At 40.6% G+C, this 22,475-nt stretch overlaps 1 protein-coding gene across 3 annotated transcripts in view; it reads left to right on the top strand.

Annotated features, from left to right (window-relative positions):
- nol4lb (nucleolar protein 4-like b) overlaps positions 1–22,475 on the top strand; it is a 348,974-nt gene that overhangs the window by 249,992 nt on the left and 76,507 nt on the right. For all 3 annotated transcript variants that reach the window (XM_063041305.1, XM_063041306.1, XM_063041307.1), the window contains exon 8: positions 3,845–4,027. In XM_063041305.1, coding sequence (XP_062897375.1) covers positions 3,845–4,027 — 183 coding nt within the window. The remainder of the gene's footprint in view (positions 1–3,844; positions 4,028–22,475) is intronic.

Raw genomic sequence — 22,475 nt, forward strand, 5'->3', positions numbered from 1 at the left:
AAATTTACTAACAAAGTACACAGTACATCACCATATACAACCCTGAGATTCATTTTCTTGCAGGCAAACTCAATAAATGCATAAAAGAATAATAACCATAATAGGATTAATGGAAGACTGCACCAGCTTGGGTATTTAACCAGTGTGCAAAAGAGAGCAAACTGCAAATACCAAAAAAGGAATTAAGAATAATAAATAAATACACAATAAATATCAGGAAAATGAGATGAAGAGTCCTTGAAAGTGAGTCCATAGGTTGTGGGAACATTTCCATGATAGAGCAAGTGAAGTTGAGTGAAGTTTTCCTCTTTGGTTCGAGAGCCTGTTGGTTGAGGTGTAATAATTGTGCCTAAACATGGAGCTGTGTGTCCTGAGGCTGTTGTATCTTCTTCCTGATGGCAGCAGTAAGAAGAGAGCATGACCTAGGTGGTGCAGGTACCTGATGATGGTTGCTGCTTTTCTGTGTCTGTCATGTAGATATGTTCAATGATGAAAAGGGCTTTGCCCATGATGGGCTGGATGATACCCATTACTTTTAGTAGTATTTTCCATTCAAAGACATTGGTGTTTCCATTCAGGGCTGTAATGCAGCCAGTCATTATACCCTCCATCACACATCCATAGATGTTAGTCAAAGTTTTAGCTGTCATGCTGAATCTTCACAAACTCCAAAGGAAGTAGAGGTGTTGCTGTGCTTTCTTCATAATTGCACTTATGTGGTGGACCCAGGACTGGTCCTCCAAAGTGGTATACCAAGGAATTTAAAATTGCTGACCCTCTCCACTTCTGACTCTCTGATGAGGACTTCTGGATTCCTCTGGAAGTCATTAATCAGCTCTTGGTCTTGCTGCTATTGAGAAACAGGTGGTTGTTGTGGCACCATTCAGCCAAATTTTCAATCTCCCTCATCACTTCAGTGGTGTCATCAGCAAACTTGAATATGGCATTCAAGCTATGCCAAGCCACACAGTTCTAAGTGTAAAGTGAGAGAGCAGGGGGCTAAGCACGCAGCCTTGTGGTGATCTGTGCAGATGGAGATTGTGGAGGAGATGTTGTTGTCAATCCAAACTGACTGGGGTCTGCAAGTGTGGAAATCCAGGATCCAATTGTACAAAGAGGAATTGAGGTCAAGATCTTGAAGCTTATTGATTAATTTAGAGGGGAGGATGGTATTCAACACTGAGCTGTAGTCGATGAGGAGCATCCTGATGTAAGCATCTTTGCTGTCCAAACATTCCAGGATTGGGTGAAGGGCAAATGAGATGGTGTCTGCTATGGACCTATTGCTCCAGTAGGCAAACTGGAGCAGATACAGGTGGCTTCTCAGGCAGGAGTCGATATGTTTTATTACCAGCCTCTCAAATCACTTCATTGCTCTGGATGTAAGTGGTCCTTGAGGCAGATCGCCATGTTCTTTGTAGGCACTGGTGCTTGAAGAAGTTGGCTACCTCAGACTGACAAAGTGTGAGGTTAAAGATTTCAGTGCACAGTTGATCAGCACAGGTCTTTAGTACCTGGCCAGTCTGGGAAAGATGTTTCTCATAGGTTCATCCTCTAGAAGGCTGCTTGCATGTCGGTCTCAGAGACTGAAATCACAGGATCGTAAAAGAAGACATGAACAATAAAAAGTAACTCCTAAGTACATTTATGTACACTGTATACAACCTTGAGATTTCTCTTCTTGCAGGCAGCCACAAAACAAAGAACCACGATAGAACCCGTTTAAAAAAACCCACATAACAAAAACCGTCAAACACCCAGTGTGTGGAAAAAAGAACAAATTTTGCAAATGAATAAAAAAAGTAAACAAATAACATGCTGAACATTAACCACAGAGTCCCCAAAAGTGAGTCTACAGCCACGGAGCACTTTTCCCCACTGAATGAAGTGCTGTTGGTAGCAGGACACAGCTACAGAGTAAGTTCACCACTGAAGTGAGTAAACCCGCAGAGTAGTGAGTTTAACACCAGTTCATTTGCCCTCGGCCTTGACACCTTGATCAAATCGCACAAATAGTAAAAAAAAGTAAACAAAAGTTTAAAAAAAATGCGCTTATCACCTGTTCATTTTCCACTGTTGTCCTGAACAATATTAATCTTGCTCAACGGTTTAGTCAGCACGGAGTAATGATGCCAATCACAGATTTGTCTTCCACCATTAGTCCTTGACACACTGTCCACCCCTAGCGATAGCCGCCCCTTGGTGCACCTGCACTCTCGAGAGTCTAATGCACCAAATCCCCTAGGAGATTGCAAAAGCTCCCAGATTTTTTAGTCCGTTCAAAAGAACTTCCTTAAAAGAGAAATTACAGGCTGCAGACTAGGGCGGCCACAGTTCATCTTTATAATCTGTCACATTTGATAATTTTTGGAGTTTCACATACTTAAATAGTAGTACTTAAGTTCGTCATAAGTATCTTCTCGCTAATTGCTAAATTATAAACTTTTGTATTCGGAACTAGTTCTATCTCACAAGCATTTATTGACCCTGAAACAGGCCTTTTCTTCTATTGCTTGACTGATCTTGGTTATACAGATTAATCAGCCAGTGTAGGCAAACTGAAAGATCCAATTCTTCAGAGCATTTTGAAAAGAAACAAAAACCAAAAGAGTTGTTTCCTTGTAAAAGTAACCTTGATTTCGGAATTTATAAAAGATCAATCTTGAAATGTTAATTAATAAGGTTATCAGAAAATAGTAAGTTACATATGGGGAGTGTTCCTGAATTCATGATTTTCTTAACTGTTTCACTGAATGCTAGAAGCAGCAGTTAGGAATAGAATCAGTAGTCTCTGTGAAGTGTGGATTGATTAAAGAAGATCGACATGGCTTTGTTAAAAAAGATTATGTCTGAGTAATTTGATGGGAGTTCTTGATGAAATAAGCAGAAAGGGTTGATGAGAGAAATGTGGTTGACATTTTATATACAGTCTGAGTAATTTGATGGGAGTTCTTGATGAAATAAGCAGAAAGGGTTGATGAGAGAAATGTGGTTGACATTTTATATACAGTCGGCCCTCCTTATCTGCGACTTCCGCTGGGTCCTGATGTCCACTGCACTGAGACAGGTTAAATAAGGTCTGGGGTTCCAGAACCAATCCCTCGCGGATAAGGAGGGCCGACTATATATGGACTTGTATCACAGGCTTGTCATCAAGATTGAAGACTTGGGTGGGTTGGTACTAGGATGACTGCTTTTCTCAATGTATACTAAATTGGAGACATGGTGAACTGTGAGGAGGATAGTGAATAACTTCATCAAGAGAGGTTGGTGGAATAGGTGGATGGGTGAAACTTAATACTGAAAGAACTAGGAGATTGTTGAATCTCCATTCTAATTAGCTGAGCCTTTGGGTGAACCAATGCTTTTCACTTTTCAATGGTTCTAACATTATTGTCCAAGTAAGTGATGAATTATTGGACAATACACTTGCACTAAATCTGGTCAGACTTCCCTTGCATATGTCAGTCACCAATCCAATTGTTTAAATGAAAGTTAGTATATTATCAAATGGAATCATGATCTATTTATGCAATGCACATAAAATGCTGGAAGAACTCAGCAGGTTAGGCAACCTCAACGGAAAAGATTAAACAGTCGATGTTTAGGACCGAAGGGTCTTAGACCAAAACATCGACTCTTTTCCATAGATGTTGCTGGGCCTGCTGAGTTCATCCAGCATTTTGTGTGTTGCTTGGAATTCCAGCATCAGCAGATTTTCTTGGCATGATCAATTTATCTAATTTATGGAGGGAGATCAGATTTTTAAGTAGCTTTCTATTGAGACCAATGGATATCCTTTGGATATTTACGACAAATCTAATGATTTGTATTTTTGTTCCAGTCTCCACCCTACAGCTCAGGAAGTTATGACTCTGGAAGAAATGAGCTCTCAGGAAGTTGTCCTGAGGACCTCTCAATTAACAGAGGCGGGGATGATGATGATGACGATCATGATGACCATGAAGACAGTGAGAAGATTAATGACTCGGAGGGAATGGATCCTGAGCGACTGAAGGCCTTTAATGTAAGATTAAAGTATTGGTTCTTGAATAGAGTTTCAGGGCACTACAATCAATAGTTTGATCACTGGACTCCAGCACAGCAGCATTCTTTTGTAATATATCTTTATCAATAACCGGCTTGTGCATTACAGTTCATAGAAAAAAAAATAAAGGACTAAGTTATTTGGTTCTTGGGTATACACTAGGAAAAAAACAATCAAGCAACATGTGAAGGAGTAATTTTCACTCTTTCCTTGACACATGGGAAGATGAGGCTTAAGCTAATGCTGGAGTTGCTCTCCAGGCCTGATTATTACCTTATGTTTAAATACTTTGTGTTTTTGTCATTGATAGTTTGTGTCATTTGCCATTGATAAATTACTGCTTTAATTTTTGTTTCTGATTTTTGTTTTTGATTTTTTTGCTCATTGGCTGGTTCGGCTCATCACTGTAGGCTGAATAGCCTGTTTCTGTGCTGAACTGTTACATGTTCTGTGTTTTGTAGTTATGGTTGATCTCAGCAAATATTTCTGACAAAAAATTAGTTGAAGTGATGATACACTTCATAGACACCTTGCTAGTCTTGTGGATTCAATCAGAATTACTCCAACAAATAATAAGAAATTGTAAATGTTGAAGAATCTTATTTCAAATGTAATATGTTAGAAATATATAGCAAGCAACAAGGCAGAATATAGTCCCATTCTTAAAACTGAAAAGGTTTGACAAAGAATCTACACAAGATATGATTATCTATCCTTGTAACAGCATGTATCAAATATTTTCCATTTTATTTGATATTATTTTAGCAGTCTGACTGATTAGATATAATGCAAACAAATATATTGATAGTATTCCAGATAAATTTCAGCAAATGGAATACTGTAATTATTTATATTTTTGAATGATTTTCTTCAGGAGATATTTGTGTTCTGTTTATTCTAACTGGTTTAGAGGTAGACTTTGCTTTGGCTTTGTGTACCTACATCCAGTTTGACTACTGTGCACAACTACTAGCCTCTCTGTCAGTGTACTGCCCTTAAACAGAGCTTAATTTATCCGCATCACAACCAGTCTCCACTCCTCAGCTCAGGCCACCCAAATTTAGTTTATATGGACTGAACCACAACTGTGATTTATGTTGGCTAAGCTAAGATAAACTGAGCCTGCTTTAGTTGAGCTGAAACCAATCCTGGCTTTATACCAACTCCTCTTGGCTTGTATTTGGAGTTCAAGAGGTTCAGTTCCAATCTAACAAAGTCCCTGGTTTTCATAGGATTGTAATTCTCATTGATTGGAGTTGAGCTGCAATTCTTTTAATTGGCTTGTTGGCTTGTAACCGTAGTTGAGGAGGCCTAAATCAGATTGGGGATCTTTCTATCACCTATTTTAATATTTCTCTGGGAAATTTTGAGTTAAACACTGTGTGTCAGAATGCAACATAAACTGAATATTTTTCATTTCTTATGTTTGATTTTTCCATGGGGAGAAATTTGGTGCAAAGTTAGTGATATAAAGTTCCCTTTATCCCACATTCCAGGGCCCCATATACTCGTACTTCTTTCAGTTTATTCTATAGGTACCACATTTGATTCTCTCTTACTTTATCACTATTATTGACATACAGAGCGGAGTAGCCCTTCGGCCCTTCTGGCCTTTTGAGCTGCGCCACCCAACAAATCCCCAGTTTAATCCTAGCCTAATCATGGGGCAATTTACAATGACCAATTAACCTATCAGTCGGTATGTCTTTGGACTGTGGGAGAAAACCAGATCACCCTTAGGGAACCTACGCGGTTATGGAGAGAACGTAAGACTCCTTACAGGCAGTGTCAGGACTTTGGAGACAGTCAATAATCAAAAGGTTAAATGCCAAAGAGAGGGATCCAGGTGGATCAAAGATTCTAAAGGTGGGAAAACAATGGTAAATTATCCTGGCCAAAGGTGTAGATGTTTGAAGAACATGGCAGAAAAACTGTTGGGGTTCAATTGATTGAGGTAGGCCTATAGGGAGATGAATCAAAGTTCTCCTCTGAGGGCTGATTGTTCAGGATCAATGAAGGAAGATTCAGAATAATCAAAACACAGTGAGGGGGTAAGACTGATGTGAAAGGCAAGATCCGAGGAATGTGAATTGGAAGAGAGATCTGAAGAAATACTAGAATTCAGAATTGTTGAAGTTTGTGATTTTGATGCCTGGAAGAAATAATAAGTACTAGGATGAAAAGAAACTAGTGGGTTTCAGCTTTGAAACAGTGTTGTTGGAAGTAGAAGTCAAGAGCATGTGTGGATCATCCCAATATTTGTTCAAAACAAATATATTGAAGGGCAGATATTGAAAATGTAAAGGATAGAATTTCAATTGGATTGTGCCAGACATGTTAAGTGTTTTCAGTACTTTCTCTTATTCCTGCAGCTATAATATTTGAAATCTCATTGTCAGAACATTATTTTTCCCTCTCCCTCTGTTCCTATTCTCCTTAGATAAATTGGCTCCAGTTAATAAACCTTTATCATCCTGTCACAACTGGTACCACCATTCGACGTATCACTCAGCCCATCTAGGTCTGCACCTTTTCATGAACATGCCTTTTGTCCTCTACACCCTTTTTCTCCAATCTAAAATGTTCTTGATTTCTAATTTTTCCGAGTTCTGATGTAAAATCACTGATCTGATGCAATAACTTTATCTCCCTCTCCACAGATGCTGCCAGAATAACTGAATATTTCCACCATTTTTTATCTAAATTTCTGGCATCAATTTCTTTTTTCAAAATACAATGTCCAATGTTGTGATCACATATCATAAATATTCCCTCAAAATAGTCTTTGTCCAAACCATCACCAGAGATGGTGCAGCTGGATCAAAAGTTTTTAAAGTTATGGATTGGCAACCCAGGTCTCCTACTTTTCCAACTTAGGTGTTTTATCCCTGAGGGTTTTCCTTGTGTGACCATTCAACTCGAACAGTTCCCAGTTAAAATACAGGACAACTCTTATTGTCTATGATGCTTAAAAATATCTGTATAATATGTGAAGAGTGTTCATCACGGTCTGGATATCACACTTCATGTGAATTACTAAAGTTAGTGATAAATATACAAAAGAATGAATTAGAATCAGATATATATAATTGTGGTGGCAGCAATACATAGAGACTATAAATTACAAAAACAAATAGTGCAAAGCAAAAGAATAACAAGATAACGTGCATAGACCATTAAGAAATCTGCTGATGGGGTGTAAGAGGTTGTTCCTAAGTCATTTAGTATGACTCTTAAGGCTTCTGTATCTCGTCCCTCATGACAGTAATGAGAAGAGGGCATGCCCCAGATGGTGAGGGTCCTTTCGGATAGATGCCATCTTCTTAAGGTACTGCCACTTGAGGATGCCCTCAATAGTGATGAGGTTTGCACCTGCGATGGAGCTGCTGAATCTGTAAATTTCAGCAGTCTCTTGTGATCCTATGCATTGGAGGAAACATGCAAGGATGTGATATAAACAGACAAAATGCTGTCCACTGTACATCGACAGGAATTCACAAGAATCTTTAGGAATCAGAGGAACAAAGACAAGGTTCTGTGATAGAGCCACCTGAATGGTATGTTGCTTTCCTGGTGCCAGGACCAGGGATGTCTTGGATCATGTCCATGGCTTTCTTAAGGGTGAGGGTGAGCAGCCAGAAGTCTTGGTACATACTAGCACCTATGACGTGTGTATTCACGGTGAGGAGGTCCTGAAGAGCGATTATGGGGAGCTAGGTAGAAAGCTGAGAATCAGGACTTCCAGGGCAGTAATCTCTGAATAGCTGCCTGTGCCACATTGCCAGTGAGAGTAAGAATAAGATGATTTGGCAAATAATACATGACTGAGGAACTGGTGCTGCGGCAAGGGTTCAGATTTCTGGATCCTTGGGATCTATTCTGGGGAAGGTATGACATGTACAAAAGGGACGGGTTACACCTGAACCCGAGGGGGTCCAATATCCTTGCGGGCAGGTTAGCCATAGTTGTTCGGGTGGGTTTAAACTAATTTGGCAGGTGGTTAGGAACCAGAGTGATATTGCTGAAGATGAGATAGTTGCTTTACAAACAGAGGCAATGTGAGAGCCTGGTGATAGGGCAACATTTCAGTCAACAGGATGAGTTGCAATGAAAATGGTGGACAAAATCATAAAAATTGAATACAGGTCTAAAGATGTTATATTTGAATGTGCAACATATACAGAATAAGTTCATGAACTTCTAGCACAGTTAGTGATTGGCAAGTATGATGTTGTAGGCATTACTGCATCATCGCTGAAAGAGGATTATAGCTGGGAGCTTAATATCCAAGGATATAAATTGTATGGAAAGTACAGATTGGAAGGTAGAGGGGGTGGTGTGTCTCTGTTGGTAAAAAAAAAGTAAATCATTAGGAAGGTGACATAGGGTCAGAAGATGTTGAATCTTTGTAGCTAGAGCTAAGGAATTGCAAGGATAAATAGACCCTGATTGGAGTTACATTCAAACTCCCAAAAAGTAGTAAGGATGTGGTCTACAAGTTACAATGAGATAGAAAATCCATGCCAAAAGGGCAATGTTACAATAGTCATGCAGGATTACAATGTGCAGGTAGATTGGGAAAATTAGGTTGGTGCGGGATTCCAAAGAGGAATTTCTAGAATGCCTACAAGATGGCGTTTTAGAGCAGCTCATGGTTGAACCCACTAGGGATCAGCTATGCTGGACTGGGTGTTGTGCAATGAGCTGGAATTGTTTAGAGAGCCTAAGGTAAAAGAACCCTTATGGGCAAGTCATCATAATATGATAGAATTCACCCTGAAAATTGAGAAAGAGAAGCTAAAGTCAGATGTATGAGTATTACAGTGGAGTAAAGGAAATTACAGAGGCATGAGAGAAGAGTTGGTCAGAATTGATTGGAAAAGAACTCCGGCAGGGATGACAACAGAGCAGCAATGGCTGGAATTTTGGGAAGCAATTCAAAAGGCACAAGTTATAAACATCCTAGAGGAAGAAGTATTCTAACGGCAAGATGACATCACCATGGCTAACAAGGGAAGCCAAAGCCGACAGAAAAGCCAAAGAGGGGGTATATAATAGGGCAAAAATTGTTGGGAAGTTAGACAATTGGGAAGCTTTTAAAAACCAACAGAAGACAACTAAAAAGTCATTAAAAAGGTAAAGATAGAATACAAAAGTATCCTGGTCAATAATATTAAAGAGTACAGTATGCCAAAAATTTCTTCAGATACATAAAGTATAAAAGAGAGGCGAGAGTGGATATTGAACTACTGGAAAATGATGCTAGAGAGGTAGTAATGGGGGACAAGGAAATGGTGGGCAAACTGAATAAGTATTTTGCATCAGTCTTCTCTGTGGAAGACACTAGCAATATGGTGGAAGTTCCAGGTGTCAGGGGACATGAAGTGTGTGAAATTATCATTACTAGAGAGAAGGTTCTTGGGAAACTGAAAGGTCTGAAGGGAGTTAAGTCACCTGGACCAAGTAGTGTACATCCCATGGTTCCGAAAGAGGTGGCTGAAGAGATTGTTGAGACATTAGTGATGATCTTTCATAAATCACTAGATTTTGGAATAGTTCCAGAAAACTGGAAAATTGCAAATGTCACTTCACTCTTCAAGAAGGGAGAGAGGCTGAAGAAAGGAAATTATAGGCCATTTAGTCTGACCTCAGTGGTTGGGAAGATGTTAGAGTCGATTGTTAAGGATGTAGTTTTGGGTACTTGGAGGCACATGATAAAAGAGGTTCCAGTCAGCATGATTTCCTCAAGGCCAATCTTGCCTAACAAATCTAAAGGAGAATCTGTTGATGTGTATTTGGATTTTCAGAATGCTTTTGACAAGGTGCCACACGTGGGGCTGCTTAACAAGCTACGAGCCCATGGTATTACAGGAAAGATTCTAGCATTGATAAAGCAATGGCTGATTGGCAGGAGGCAAAGAGTGGGAATAAAGTGACCCATTTCTGATTGACTGCCAGTGTTCTACAGGGGTCTGTGTCGGGACCAATTCTTTTTACTTTCGGTGGCATCCGTTAAGTCTCGCAAGACCATGGATATGTGCCTGGAAAGTCTTGCTTCTCCTCTCCAGGGCACAAGCCTGGGCAAGGTTGTATGGAAGACTGGCAGTTACCCATGCAGCAAGTCTCCCCTCTCCACGACACCGATGTTGTCCAAGGGAAGGGCATGGACCGATGCAGCTTGGCAACAGTGTCGTCGCAGGAGTTGCCAGAATGAGTTTAAAGACAACGTCGGACTGCCTTAGGGACTCCAGCTCCGGGTTTGTCCTCAGGGTTTACTCCCGAAGCCTTTCACATGAGTGGGTATGGCCGCAAGGCAGTGGAGGTTTGAAATCAGAGCTTACATCTTGTTTTACAGAGTTTACATAATGTAAATCTTTTTACACTACATGTCAGTGATTTCAATGATGAAACTAATGGCTTTGTTGCAAAGTCTGCAGACAATATGAAGATAGGTGGAGGGGCAGGTAGTTTTGAGGAAATAGGGAGGCTACTAAAGGACTTAGACAGATTAGGAGAATGGGCAAAGAAGTAGAAGATGGAATACAGTGTCAGGAAGTATAAGCAACACACACAAAATGATGCAGGAACTCAGCAGGCCAGGCAGCATCTATGGGGAAAAAAGGACAGTCAACAGTTCAGGCCAAAACCCTTTGGCACGACTGGGGAAAAAGAAATGTCTGTTGGGGTCATCAGCTGTATCCAGAGCTCCCGGTGTGGCCTGCTGTATATCGGTGAGACCTGAAGTAGATCGGGACACCGCTTCCTTGAGCGCCTATGCTCCATCCACCAGATAATGTGGGATCTCCTAGGGACCACCCATTTCAATTCTACTTCCCATTCCCCTTTCAACATGTCACTTCGTGATGGGGCCATGCTCAGGTTGGAGGAGCAACACCTTATATTCAGTCTGCGTAGCCTCCAACCTGATGGCATGAACATTGAATTCTCAAACTTCCGGTAATGGCCCCCACCCCTCTCCTTCACCATTTCCCATTCCCATTTCCCTCTCTCACATTATCTCCTTACCTGCCCATCACCTCCCCCTGGTGCTCCTCCCTTTTTTCTTTCTCCCATGACCTTCTATCCTCTCCTATCAGATTCCCCCTCCTCCAGCCCTTTGTCCTTTTCACCAATTGACTTACCAGCTCTTTACTTATCCCCTCTCCCTCTCCTAGTTTCACCTATCACCTACTACCTTGTTTCTCTTCCTGTCCTCCCCCTCACCTTCTTACTCTGCCTTCTAATCTTTTTTTCCAGGCCTGATGAAGGGTCTCAGACCAAAACATTGACTGTTTATTAATTTCCTGGCATGCTGAGTTCCTCCAGTATTTTGTGTGTGATGCTCAGATTTCCAGCATCTGCAGATTTTCTCTTGTTTCAAGAAGAGTATGATCATGCATTTTGGTAGAAGAAATGAAAGGGTTGATTATTTTCTAAATGGAGAGAAAATACAAAAATCTGAAGTGCAAAGGGATTTGGGAGTCCTTGTGCAGGATTCTCTGAAGGTTAATTTGTAGGTTGAGTCTGTGGTAAGGAAGGCAAATGCAATGTTGGTATTCATTTCAAGAGGACTAGAAGATAAAAACAAGGATGTACCGTTGAGGCTTTATAAAACACTGGTGAGGCCTCGTTTGGAGTATTGTGTGCAATTTTGGGCCCCCTATCTTAGAAAGGATGTGCTGATACTGGAGAGGGTTCAAAGGAGGTTCACAAAAATGATTCCAGGATTAAATTGCTTGTCATATGAAGAGCGTTTGACAGCTCTGGGCCTGTTTACATTGGAATTTAGAAGAATGAGGGCTGAGAATGGTAAAAGACCTTGAAAGAGTGGATGTAGAAAGGATGCTTCTTATAAATTGAATTGAATTGACTTTATTTCTTGCATCTAATGCATACACGAAGAGTAAAAATCTTAACATTACATCTCCGTCTGAATGCACAATGTGCAAATTATAGTGATTTGTAATAAATAATATGTAGCAGTAAGATATACAATAGAACAGTCAATATAGTTTAGAAATACAATTGTTTCAGTGCGAATTATGGTGGGAGAGTCCAAGTCCAGAGGAAACAGCCTCAAAATAGAGGGGCGTCCTTTTAGAAAGGAGATGAGGAGGAATTTCTTTATCCAGAGAGTGGTGAATCTGTGGAATTTGTTGCCACAAGCAGCTGTGGAGGCCAAGTCTTTCTCTATACTTAAGGTAGAGATTGATAGATTCTTGATTGTTCAGGGCATGAAGGGATATGGGAGTGGGAGGAGGGGGAGAGTGTCAGGAGATTGGGACTGAGAGGAAAAATGGATCATTCATGATGAAATGGTAGAGCAGACTTGATGGGCCAAGTGGCCTAATTCTGCTCCTATATCTTATGGTCTTGGTGACATACCAAATTTCCTCAAGAAATAAAAACAAAGCAAATCAAAGATAAATAAAATCAAAAAAACTCCTCAAAAAGTAATCCAGTTATTTACTGTTGCTTTTTAATCTTGATATAATCTGGAGAGGTTATCAAGGCAAATGTGCTGATGAAAGCATTATCTGATAGGTGTAAAAAATCATTGTTACTAACAATCATATTTCTTGTCTCAGCTGATTTATATTATATGGAGAAGGGATTCGACCTGGAACATTTACTCTCTTTCTCTTTCCATAGATGCTGCCTCACCTGCTGAGTGTTTCCAACATTTTCAGTTTTATTTCAAATTTCCAGTAATTGCAGCTTTTAAAATTTGTTCGACTTCTTCAGACCGAAGAAGTGCAGCATGATTTGACAAATGCCACAAGAAGAATTAAAGAGAAGTGATATGTGATATTCTAGCTTGAGGCAACACCTGACTGGGGGCAATAATATCTTTATGACAAATGCCATTACTCTGGAGCAACACTGAAAGTGCTGGAGGGCCTCAGTGGCTCAGTGGAATCCAGCCTTTTATGTGTTGCTCCAGATTTCAATATCTACAGTCTCTTCTGCTTCCATACACTGAAGTGCACATTTTAAAGATTCTACCTCACAGGAATATGTGACAATGACTGCATAACGACATGGCATTTTGGCAATTAAGTTGAATAGACTTGGCAAGGAAACTTCTTAGTCAAGTTTATCATCATTTAAATATATAGGTGTATATAATGTATATAACCATAGTGTACATAGAAATGAGATATTTCTCCAAACCAGGGTGTAAAGCACAGTAGTACACCTAACACATAAAACACATGATAACTTATGAAGATAGGGATAACATCTAGTTGAATCACACATAAGTAACAAACTGTAAGGTCCAGAACAAACTAAATATGATGTGGCAGGGAGTTCCGAAGCCTAATGGCCTGGGGGAAGAAATTTGTTTCTCATCCTGATCATTCTTGTTGTTATGCATTATAGTCTTCTGCCTGATGGTAGAAGTCAAAGAAGATGCTGGATGGATGGGTGAAATCCATAGTAATACTAAGGGCTCTGCTTATGCAGCGCTCCTGGTAAGTGTCCCTAATGAATGGTAGCGAGACCCCTATGATCTTCTTGGCTGCTCTCACAGTCCTTTGTAGAGATTTCCGGTCCGATGTGCGACTGCCCCCATAACAGGTGGAGATGTAACTGGTCAGGATGCTCTCAGTGGTGCCTCAATTGATTTACTTGTTTATTTAATATTATTACTTTTTAAAATTTTAATTGTTATTTTTTTCTCTGCTAGATTATGTATTGCATTGAACTGCTGCTGCTAAGTTAACAAATTTACGTCACATGCCGGTGATAATAAACCTGATTCTGATTCTGTAAAACGCAGTTAAGATGTAGGGTGGGGAGGGTGTGCAGTGGGAGCCTTGTTTGCCTCAATCTTCTTTGGAAGTGCAGGCACTACTGTGCCTTCTTGTTCAGGGAGTTGATATTAAGGGGCCAGGTGAGGTCATCTGGGATGTGAACTCGCAGGAACTTCGTGCCTTTAACTCCTTCTCTGTGGAAGAGCCATGTACTTGCAGAGAAGGAAGGTTTGTCTGCACCTTCCTGAAGTCCACAATGATTGCCTTTGCTTTCTCCACATAAAGGCTTGGTGGTTGTTCTCATACTAATCCACCAGCCACTCCACTTCTTCTCTATACTCCGTCTCGTCATCGTTCTTGATAAAGCCAACCACTGTTGTGCCATCCTTTAACTTGATGACATGGTATGAGCTGGACCCAATGACATAGTCATGTGTCAGCAGTGTGAACAGTAGCGGGGTGAGCACACAGCCTCGGGGAGTGCCAGTGCTCAGTGTAATGGGACTAGAGACATTGCTGCCCACACAGACTAACTATGGCCTTTCTGTTAAGAAGTCCATTATTAAATTACAGAGGGAGGTGTTGAGAGCCAGCAAGGATGTTTCCCCAACAGCTTCTGGGGTATGGTGGTATTGAATGCCAAACTGAAGTCTATAAACAGCTGTCTGGCACATGAGACTCCATTTTCCAGGTGGGACAGGACAGAGTGGAAGGCAGAGGTTATTGCAACATCAGTGGATCGATTTGAGCGATAAGCAAACTGGACAAGGGTCCAGTGTAGCCAGGAGAAAGGCTTTAATGTGTTCCATGACCAGCTATTCAAAGCATTTCATAGTGGATGATGTTAATGCCAATGGACAATAGTCATTTAGGCAGGTTACTGTTACCTTCTTTGGCACTGGAATGATGGTTGCCACTTTGAAAACTGAGGGGACAATGGGTTGTTCCAGAGGGATGTTGAATATATCTGTCAGTACCCCCGTCTGCTGGGCTGTGCAATCTTTCAGAACTCGACCTGGTGCATTATCGGGCCCAGCGGCTTTGCAAGCGTTGACTCTGGCCACGGTCTTCCTCACCTGCTTCCTCACAGAGTGCCTGCTCCCCAGGGGGGAGGGGTGCCTTCCTCACCTGCACTTTGTTCCTTAATACACCGCCAACCCTCTTCACCCCAACCCTCTTCCATTTCTGCAGCTTCGCCACTGCTATCACCTATTGTCTTTCCGCTCTGATATAAGATCATAAGGCATAAGAGCAGAATTAGGCCATTCTGCCCATCGAGTCTGCTCCATCATTCCATCGTGGCTGATATATTATCCAGCTCAAACCCATTCTCCTGCCTTCTTCCCATAACCATTGACACCCTGATTAATGAGAACCGATCAACCACTGGTTTAAATATACCCGATCACTTGGCCTGCACAGCCGTCTATGGCAATGAATTCCACAGATTCCCCACCCTCTAGCTTTATAAATTTTTCCTCATCTCTGTTCTAAATGGACATCCCTCAATTCTGAGGCTGTGTCCCCTGGTCCTAGACCCCGCCCCCCCCACTACAGGAAACATCCTCTCCACTCCACTCTGTTTAGAGCTTTGAATATTCGATAGGCTGCAATAATATCCTTCCCCCCACCGCCCCCCACTGTCTGTTCTTATACACTCCAGTGAGTGCAAGCCCAGAGCAATCAAATGCTCCTCATATGTTAACCCTTTCATTCCTGGGATAATTCTCGGGAACCTACTCTGGACCCTAGCAGATCTTTTCTTAGATAGGTCCAGAACTGCTCACAATACTCCAAGCACGGTCTGACCAATGCCTTATAAATCCTTGGGATTATATCCTTGCTTCTGTATTCTAGTCCTTGGGAAATGAATGCTAACATTGCATTTGCTTTCCTTACCACTGACTCAACCTTCAATTTAAACTTCAGGGAATCCTGCACAAGGACTCCTAAATCCCTCTGCAACTCTGAATTTTGAGTTTTCTCCCATTTAGAAAATATGCCATACCTTTATTCTTTCTGTCAAAGTGCATGATCATGAACTTTTCAAATACTTTATATTTCATCTGCCACTTATTTGCCCATTCCCCAAATCTGTCTATGCCCTTCTGCAGACACCCTGATTCCTCAAAGCTACCTGCACCTCTACCTATCTTCATATCATCTGCAAATGTGGTCACAAAGCCATTAATTCCTTCAGCCAAATTATTGACATACAATGTGAAAAGAAACAGTTCTAACACATGCCCCTGTGGCACACCACTAGTTACTGGCAGCCAATCAGAAAAGGCCCCCTTTATTCCCACTCTTTGCCTCCTGCCAGTCAGCCTATCTTCTACCCATGCTGGTACCTTCACTGTAATACCATGGGCTCTTACCTTGTTTAGCAGTCTACTGTGCAGCACCTTGTCCAAAGCCTTCTGAAAATCCAAATAAATAACTACTGACTCTCATTTGACTATCCTGCCTGTTATTTCCTCAAAGAATTCTAGCAGATTCATTCGGCAGGATTTCATCTTTAGAAAACCATACTGACTTTGGTCCATTTTATCATGTGCCTCTAAGTACCCCAAAACCTTACTCTTAATAATAGACTCCAACTTCTTCCACTGAAGTCAGGCCTCTAATTTCCTTTCTTCAGCCTCCCTTCATTCCTAAAGAGTGAAGTGGCATGTGCATTTTCCAGTCCTTTGGAAGCATTCCAGAATAGAGTGATTCTTGAAAGATTATTACAAATGCTTCCACAATCTCTTTACCTACCTCTTGAGTGATTAATTTCAAGTTCCTGGGTGTCAAGATCTCTGGGGATCTAACCCGGTCCCAACAAATTGATGCAGCTATAAAGAAGGCAAGACAGCAGCTGTATTTCATTAGGAGTTTGAGGAGATTTGGTTTGTCACCTAAGACAATCGTAAATTTTTACAGATGTACCATGGAGAGCATTGTGACAGGCTGCATCACTGTTTGGTATAGGAGGCTACTGCACAGGATTGAAAGAAGCTACAGAAAGTTGTGAAATTAGTCATCTCCGTCTTGGGTACTAGCCTCCATAGTATCCAAGACGTCGTCAAAGAGCGGTGTCTCAGAAAGGCAGCGTCCATCAATAAGGACCCCCATCACCCAGGGCATGCCCTCTTCTCATTGTTACCGTCAGGAAGGAGGTACAGAAGCCTGAAGGCGCACATTCAGTGATTCCGGATCAGCTTCTTCCCCTCTGCCATCTGATTCCTAAATGAACATCAACCCATGAACACTACCTCACTTTTATTTTCTTTTGCAATATTTTTAATGTAATTATTTAATAAGCACGTATTTACTTATTGTAATTGATTTGCTTATTTATTTATTTTTCCTTTATTATCTCGTATTGCATTGTACTGCTGACGCTAAGTTAACAAATTTAATAACTTATGCTGGTGATATTAAACCTGATTCTGATTCTGAACCCTGCGAGTGGTCCAGGTGACTTAGCTGCCTTCAAGCTTTTCAGCTTCCCAAGCACCACAGTATAACAGCCACACTCACTTCTACCCCCTGACACTCATGCATTTCTGGCATTCTGCTAGTGTCTTCCATAGTGAAGACTGATGCAAAATACTTATTAAGTTCATCTGCTATTACTTTATTCCTCATTACTACCTCTCCATTGTAATTTTCCAGTGGTCCAATATCCACTCTCGTCTCCTTGACTCTTCATATATCTGAAAAACCTTTTTGTATCCTCCTTGATATTGTTGGCTATCTTACCTTCATATTTCATCTTTTTCCTTCTTATGGTTATTTTTAGTTGCCTTCTATTGGATTTAAAAGCCTTCCCAATCCTTTAATTTCTCACAAATTTGTATCTTTCCTGCACTTCCTGAATTTCCCCCATAAACACCAGTCATTGCTGTTCTGCTATCACCTCTGCTGGTGTTCCCTTCCTGTCAGCTTTGGCCAGTTGCTCTCTCATGCCTCTATAAATCTCTTTATTCCACTGTAATGCTGATTTTATCTTCTCCTTATGAAACTGTAGGGTGAATTCTATCATGTTTTGATCACTGTCTCCTTAGGGTTCCTTTACCCTAAACTTCCTAATCAAATCTGGGTCATTACATAACACCCAATCCAGAATTGCCATTCTCCTAGTGGGCTTAACCACAAGCTGCTCTAAAAAGCCATCTCATAGGCATCCTCCAAATTCCTTCTCTTGAGGTGCAGTACCAACCTGCTTTTCCCAATCTAGCTGCATATTGAAATGCCCCATGATTGCCCTTTTTACATGCCTTTTCTATCTCCTGTTGTAATTTGTAGCCTGCATCCTGGCTGCTGTTCAATTGCCTGTATATAACTCTCATCATTTTTACCCTTGTAATTTCTTAACTGTAACCACAAGGATTCTACATCTTCTGATCCTATGTCACCTCCTTCCAAAGATTTGATTTCATTGATTTTACCAATAGAGCCACCCGACCTCTTCTGCCTCCCTGCCTATCCTTTCGGTACAATGTGTATCCTTGGATGTTAAGCTCTCAACTGTGTTCTTCTTTCAGCCATGACTCAGAGATCTCACAGCATCATACCTGTCAATCTTCTAACTGCGCCATAAGATCATCTACCTTACTCCATATACTTCTGTTTATTTATTTGTTTTAGTTAGAGATGCAGTGCAGAACGGGCCTTTCTGGCCCAACAAGCCACATCACACAGCAACCTACCATTTAACCCTAGCCTAATCACAGGATTACAATGACCAATTAACCTACTAACCAGTATATCTTTGGATTGTGGGAGGAAACCGGAGCACCCAGAAGAAACCCACATGGTCACATGAAAAACAGACAAACTCCTTACAGAGCACATCGGAATTGAACTCCAAACTCCGACACCCCAACCTGTACTAGCATTGCGCTAACCGCACACAACCATGGCACCCCAATGATGTTGATCATTAACTACAATTTTTCTCAATCAATCAATTTTTGATTGAATGAGAAAAATTGTTCTGGAAAACTAAAGGCAAAATAGGGCCATGGTATGATTAAACCTATAGTATTATTGAGGAAGATTTATTTACAAAACATTTCAATTGGTTTCCCTTTCCACAAATGCTGACTGACAGGCTGAATTCTTCCAGCATGCGTTTTGGTAATACACGATATTATGCAATTCCCCAACAACATATATGGGACACATAAAGTGCAACAGAGGTTGGGCAAATTGATTTCTGGGATGGGGTGAGATGAGAGCTGACATATGGAAACTTACAAAAAACTTACAAAGTCCCTTTGGTTAAACGCAGGGATGATGATAAGAGGCATAGTCAAGTGAACAGCCAACAATTTATTCCCAGGGTGGAAATGGCTAATCTGAGGGGCATAATTTTAAGGTGATTAGAGGAAAGTGTAGGGGGATGTAAAAGGTAAGATTTTTACAGAGAGTAATGTGAATGCATGGAATTCACTGCCAGGTGTGGTGATAGAGGTAGATGCATTAGGGACATTTAAGAAACTCTTAGATAGGTACATGGATGAAAGAAAATTGGAAGGAAGTGTTAGATAGATCCTAGAGTAGATTAAAAGGTTGGCAGAATATCATGGCCAAAGGGTCTGTACGTTGCCGTAATGTTCTATCTTTACCTGGGTTGGAATGTTTAGAATGCAGGGTCATAATATTAGTAAGAAGTCCACCATTAAGAATAGAATTAAGAGACTAAGTAGTGACTCTCAGTTGTTTTCTACTCAAGACAGCAGTAGAGTTCATTTCACTGAGTAAATAAAAAATAAAAAGTGTTTTTTTTGGATAGTAAGTGAATCATGGAAACGGAAGTAGTAAAGTGTTTCTGAGGTAAAAGCTCAGCCACAATCTTATTAAATGAAGCAACAAGGGTAAAGGGCCAAATGGCCCATTCCAACTTCTATATTTTAATGTTGAAGCTGAGTTGAGATTGAACTTGACATGAGGTCAACATTTGACCCTGTGTGACATCAAATAGTCAAGGTAAGATCGAAGTCAATGGCCACAGACATTAGATTTACACCCTGCACAAGATGTGGTTCATAATCAATCAGGTCAGTTATATCACTTCACTCAGAACAGCATTCTGCCCATCAGTGAGTTGTTCGTTGGCAGAGAAACTGAAGGAGTTGGACTTGGTCTGGATCATGCTACTGTCTGTGTCAGAGAGGCGATGGAGGAGTTTGTGTGCAGTCTAACAAAAAGTGGTAATTTTAGTTGCTTTTCTTGTGATCAGAAGACCCTGTTGGACATTGATAATGTGGAATGCTGTAAGTTTGATTCACTGATTTATTGACAGATGGTGGGGAAGCTATGTGGCCTCAGTTGAAGTGAAGTTTAGACCTCAAGCCGCGGTGTCGTCTGTTTACATCTGCCCAGGAAAGAGGCGTTGGAGTCAGTGCACTCCTCCAGAATGCCAGGAGCGGTGTGGCATGGTGCCTAAGCTGTAGTTGGTGCTGCGCCCCATTGTTCACTTGACAGAAGACAAGCTGTATTGTGTTTGACTGCACACTGCTGCAACATTCATAGACTCCTTGACTATATTTTTTGCGTGACTGCATTTTACTGATATCTTATATGTGTTTGCTGATTTATATGTGCTATATATGCCTTGTACACTGTATGGCTGTTGGTACTGAGTCTTGCACCTTAGCCCCAGAGTAATGCTGTTTCATTTGGCTGTATTCATGAATGATTGAATGATAATTAAACTTGATCTTAAATCACCCCAATCTACTTCAACAATAGCTTTTCTTCCATCTCATGGTCAAAAGTGGGGATGTTGTCTGATGATTGCATAATATGTAATGCAATTTGCAGCACTTTACGAAAAGGAGTTGCATGCTGCAAGAACTTATAATGAAGGGTCTTAGCTGAAGCATCAACTGTTTATTCCTCTCCACTGATGTCACCTGACCTGCTGAATACTGTGTGAATTCACCTAGGCATATGCCTCAGTAGTTGCCCTAAAAGGAGCATCTTAAAGAGAGAGAATGAATAGAGAGTTAGATTGATTTAGGAAGGAAGCTTAGGGTTTGACTGATGAAGATGCAGCTGTGATGATGCAGTGAGTGGAATCAGGCCAGAACATTAAGAAAAATAACAAATAGCAAATTGGATAAGAGTCATAGAGTCTGAGTGAGATATAGTACTGAATCTGTTGAATCAACAACTCATTTTTCACTAATCCTACATTAATCCCATTTATTTTTATTCTCTCTCATTCTCATCAATATGCCCCTTCTTCCATGAAAGGAAGGATTTTATTTTTACCCAGTCACGGGACAGTTTACAGTGACTGATTAACCTAGTAACTGATACGTCGTTGGAATGTGGAAGGAATCACATGCATTCCACGGGGATGATGTACAAACTCCTTACAGAGGATGCCAGAATTGAACTCTGAACTTCAATGTCCTGTGCTGTAATAGTGTCGCGCTAACTGTTGTGCTACCATGGCGTCCAGGCAAACTCCACACAGTGAGCACCGTAGGTCTGGATTGAACAGAGCTCTCTTCTGTGAGGCAGTGGTTCTACTAGTTGTGCTATTCATTAATGCACAAGTTTGTTAGTTAAGTTGTGCAGAGGGAAGAGGTGGTTTCTGCAAGGCAAAGTAAATCATTGAGTGGGTATGAGTCACAAAAAACAAAAAAAATGACAGCCAAATAAGTAGTATGAAAACAAACAAAAGGAAAACAAAATTATCATTAACAACAGTAATGTGTAATGTTAGTGTTATTGTTAACAATGAAGTATCTTAGATACTCTAAAGGTTTGTATATGCACAACATTATCTTAAACACAAGGGATTTAACTTAATGGTTTTTCATGTCTTGCAATAGTGCGTACTTTTTCAGCTATTTAGATTCTGATGAAAAACATACCATAATATACATATTTTTCCTTTGCTACCAGTGGCGAAGAACGTACAATAATCAAGAAAATAACACATAACCAGAATTAAAGCCCACACTAAAAAGGAAGACCAACCTTTTTAAAAATCCTGAATTATTTTTATAGCTTCCCTCCATCTCTGTAACCAACTTTCCCAAAATATTAAACGAATGACAACAAAGTGCTCATTACATGAAAAAGAAAGTAAAAGTCTAGATTAGAAGCCCCAACATTCTCATTGCTAAAATTCTATTAGGAAGAAGAATTAATAGAACCATGTATTTGTATACAGCATGTTTGCATACAATTTGCATCTTTAGTGGACCTGTTCATCAAAGGGATTTTGAGTATAACTGGAAGTATTACACCCATTATATATTGAAATCCTACACATCGATAGATGGGGCCGATCTTACAGTCGTGGTTTACCCTAACGCGAGTGTCACTTTCTTGTTGTGCTTTGTGCTGTCATCAACATGAACAGTGCTCATTAATTAGGTAATGACAGAAATTGGATTTAAAGTTTGCAACCTACAATCATTGTTTTAACTCTCAGTGAGAAATTTCTCCTTATTATTTTAATGTATTAATTAGCTCAATGCTGGCAGCACTATGCAAAATCAAGGCATCTTCGCATTGAGAGATTGTGGTTAAAGGCACCTTTATCTTTGGGACCTCTATACCTTTGCTGCCCATAGTGTGTCTGAGGTTGGGTGAACGGCCATTACCCCACCACTATTAATTAACACAATTTCCCTGCTGTCTGCTGTGTTTCCTAT

The sequence above is a fragment of the Mobula hypostoma genome, chromosome 2 (assembly GCF_963921235.1).
Source record: "Mobula hypostoma chromosome 2, sMobHyp1.1, whole genome shotgun sequence".
In the NCBI taxonomy this organism is placed as follows: Eukaryota; Metazoa; Chordata; class Chondrichthyes; order Myliobatiformes; family Myliobatidae; genus Mobula; species Mobula hypostoma.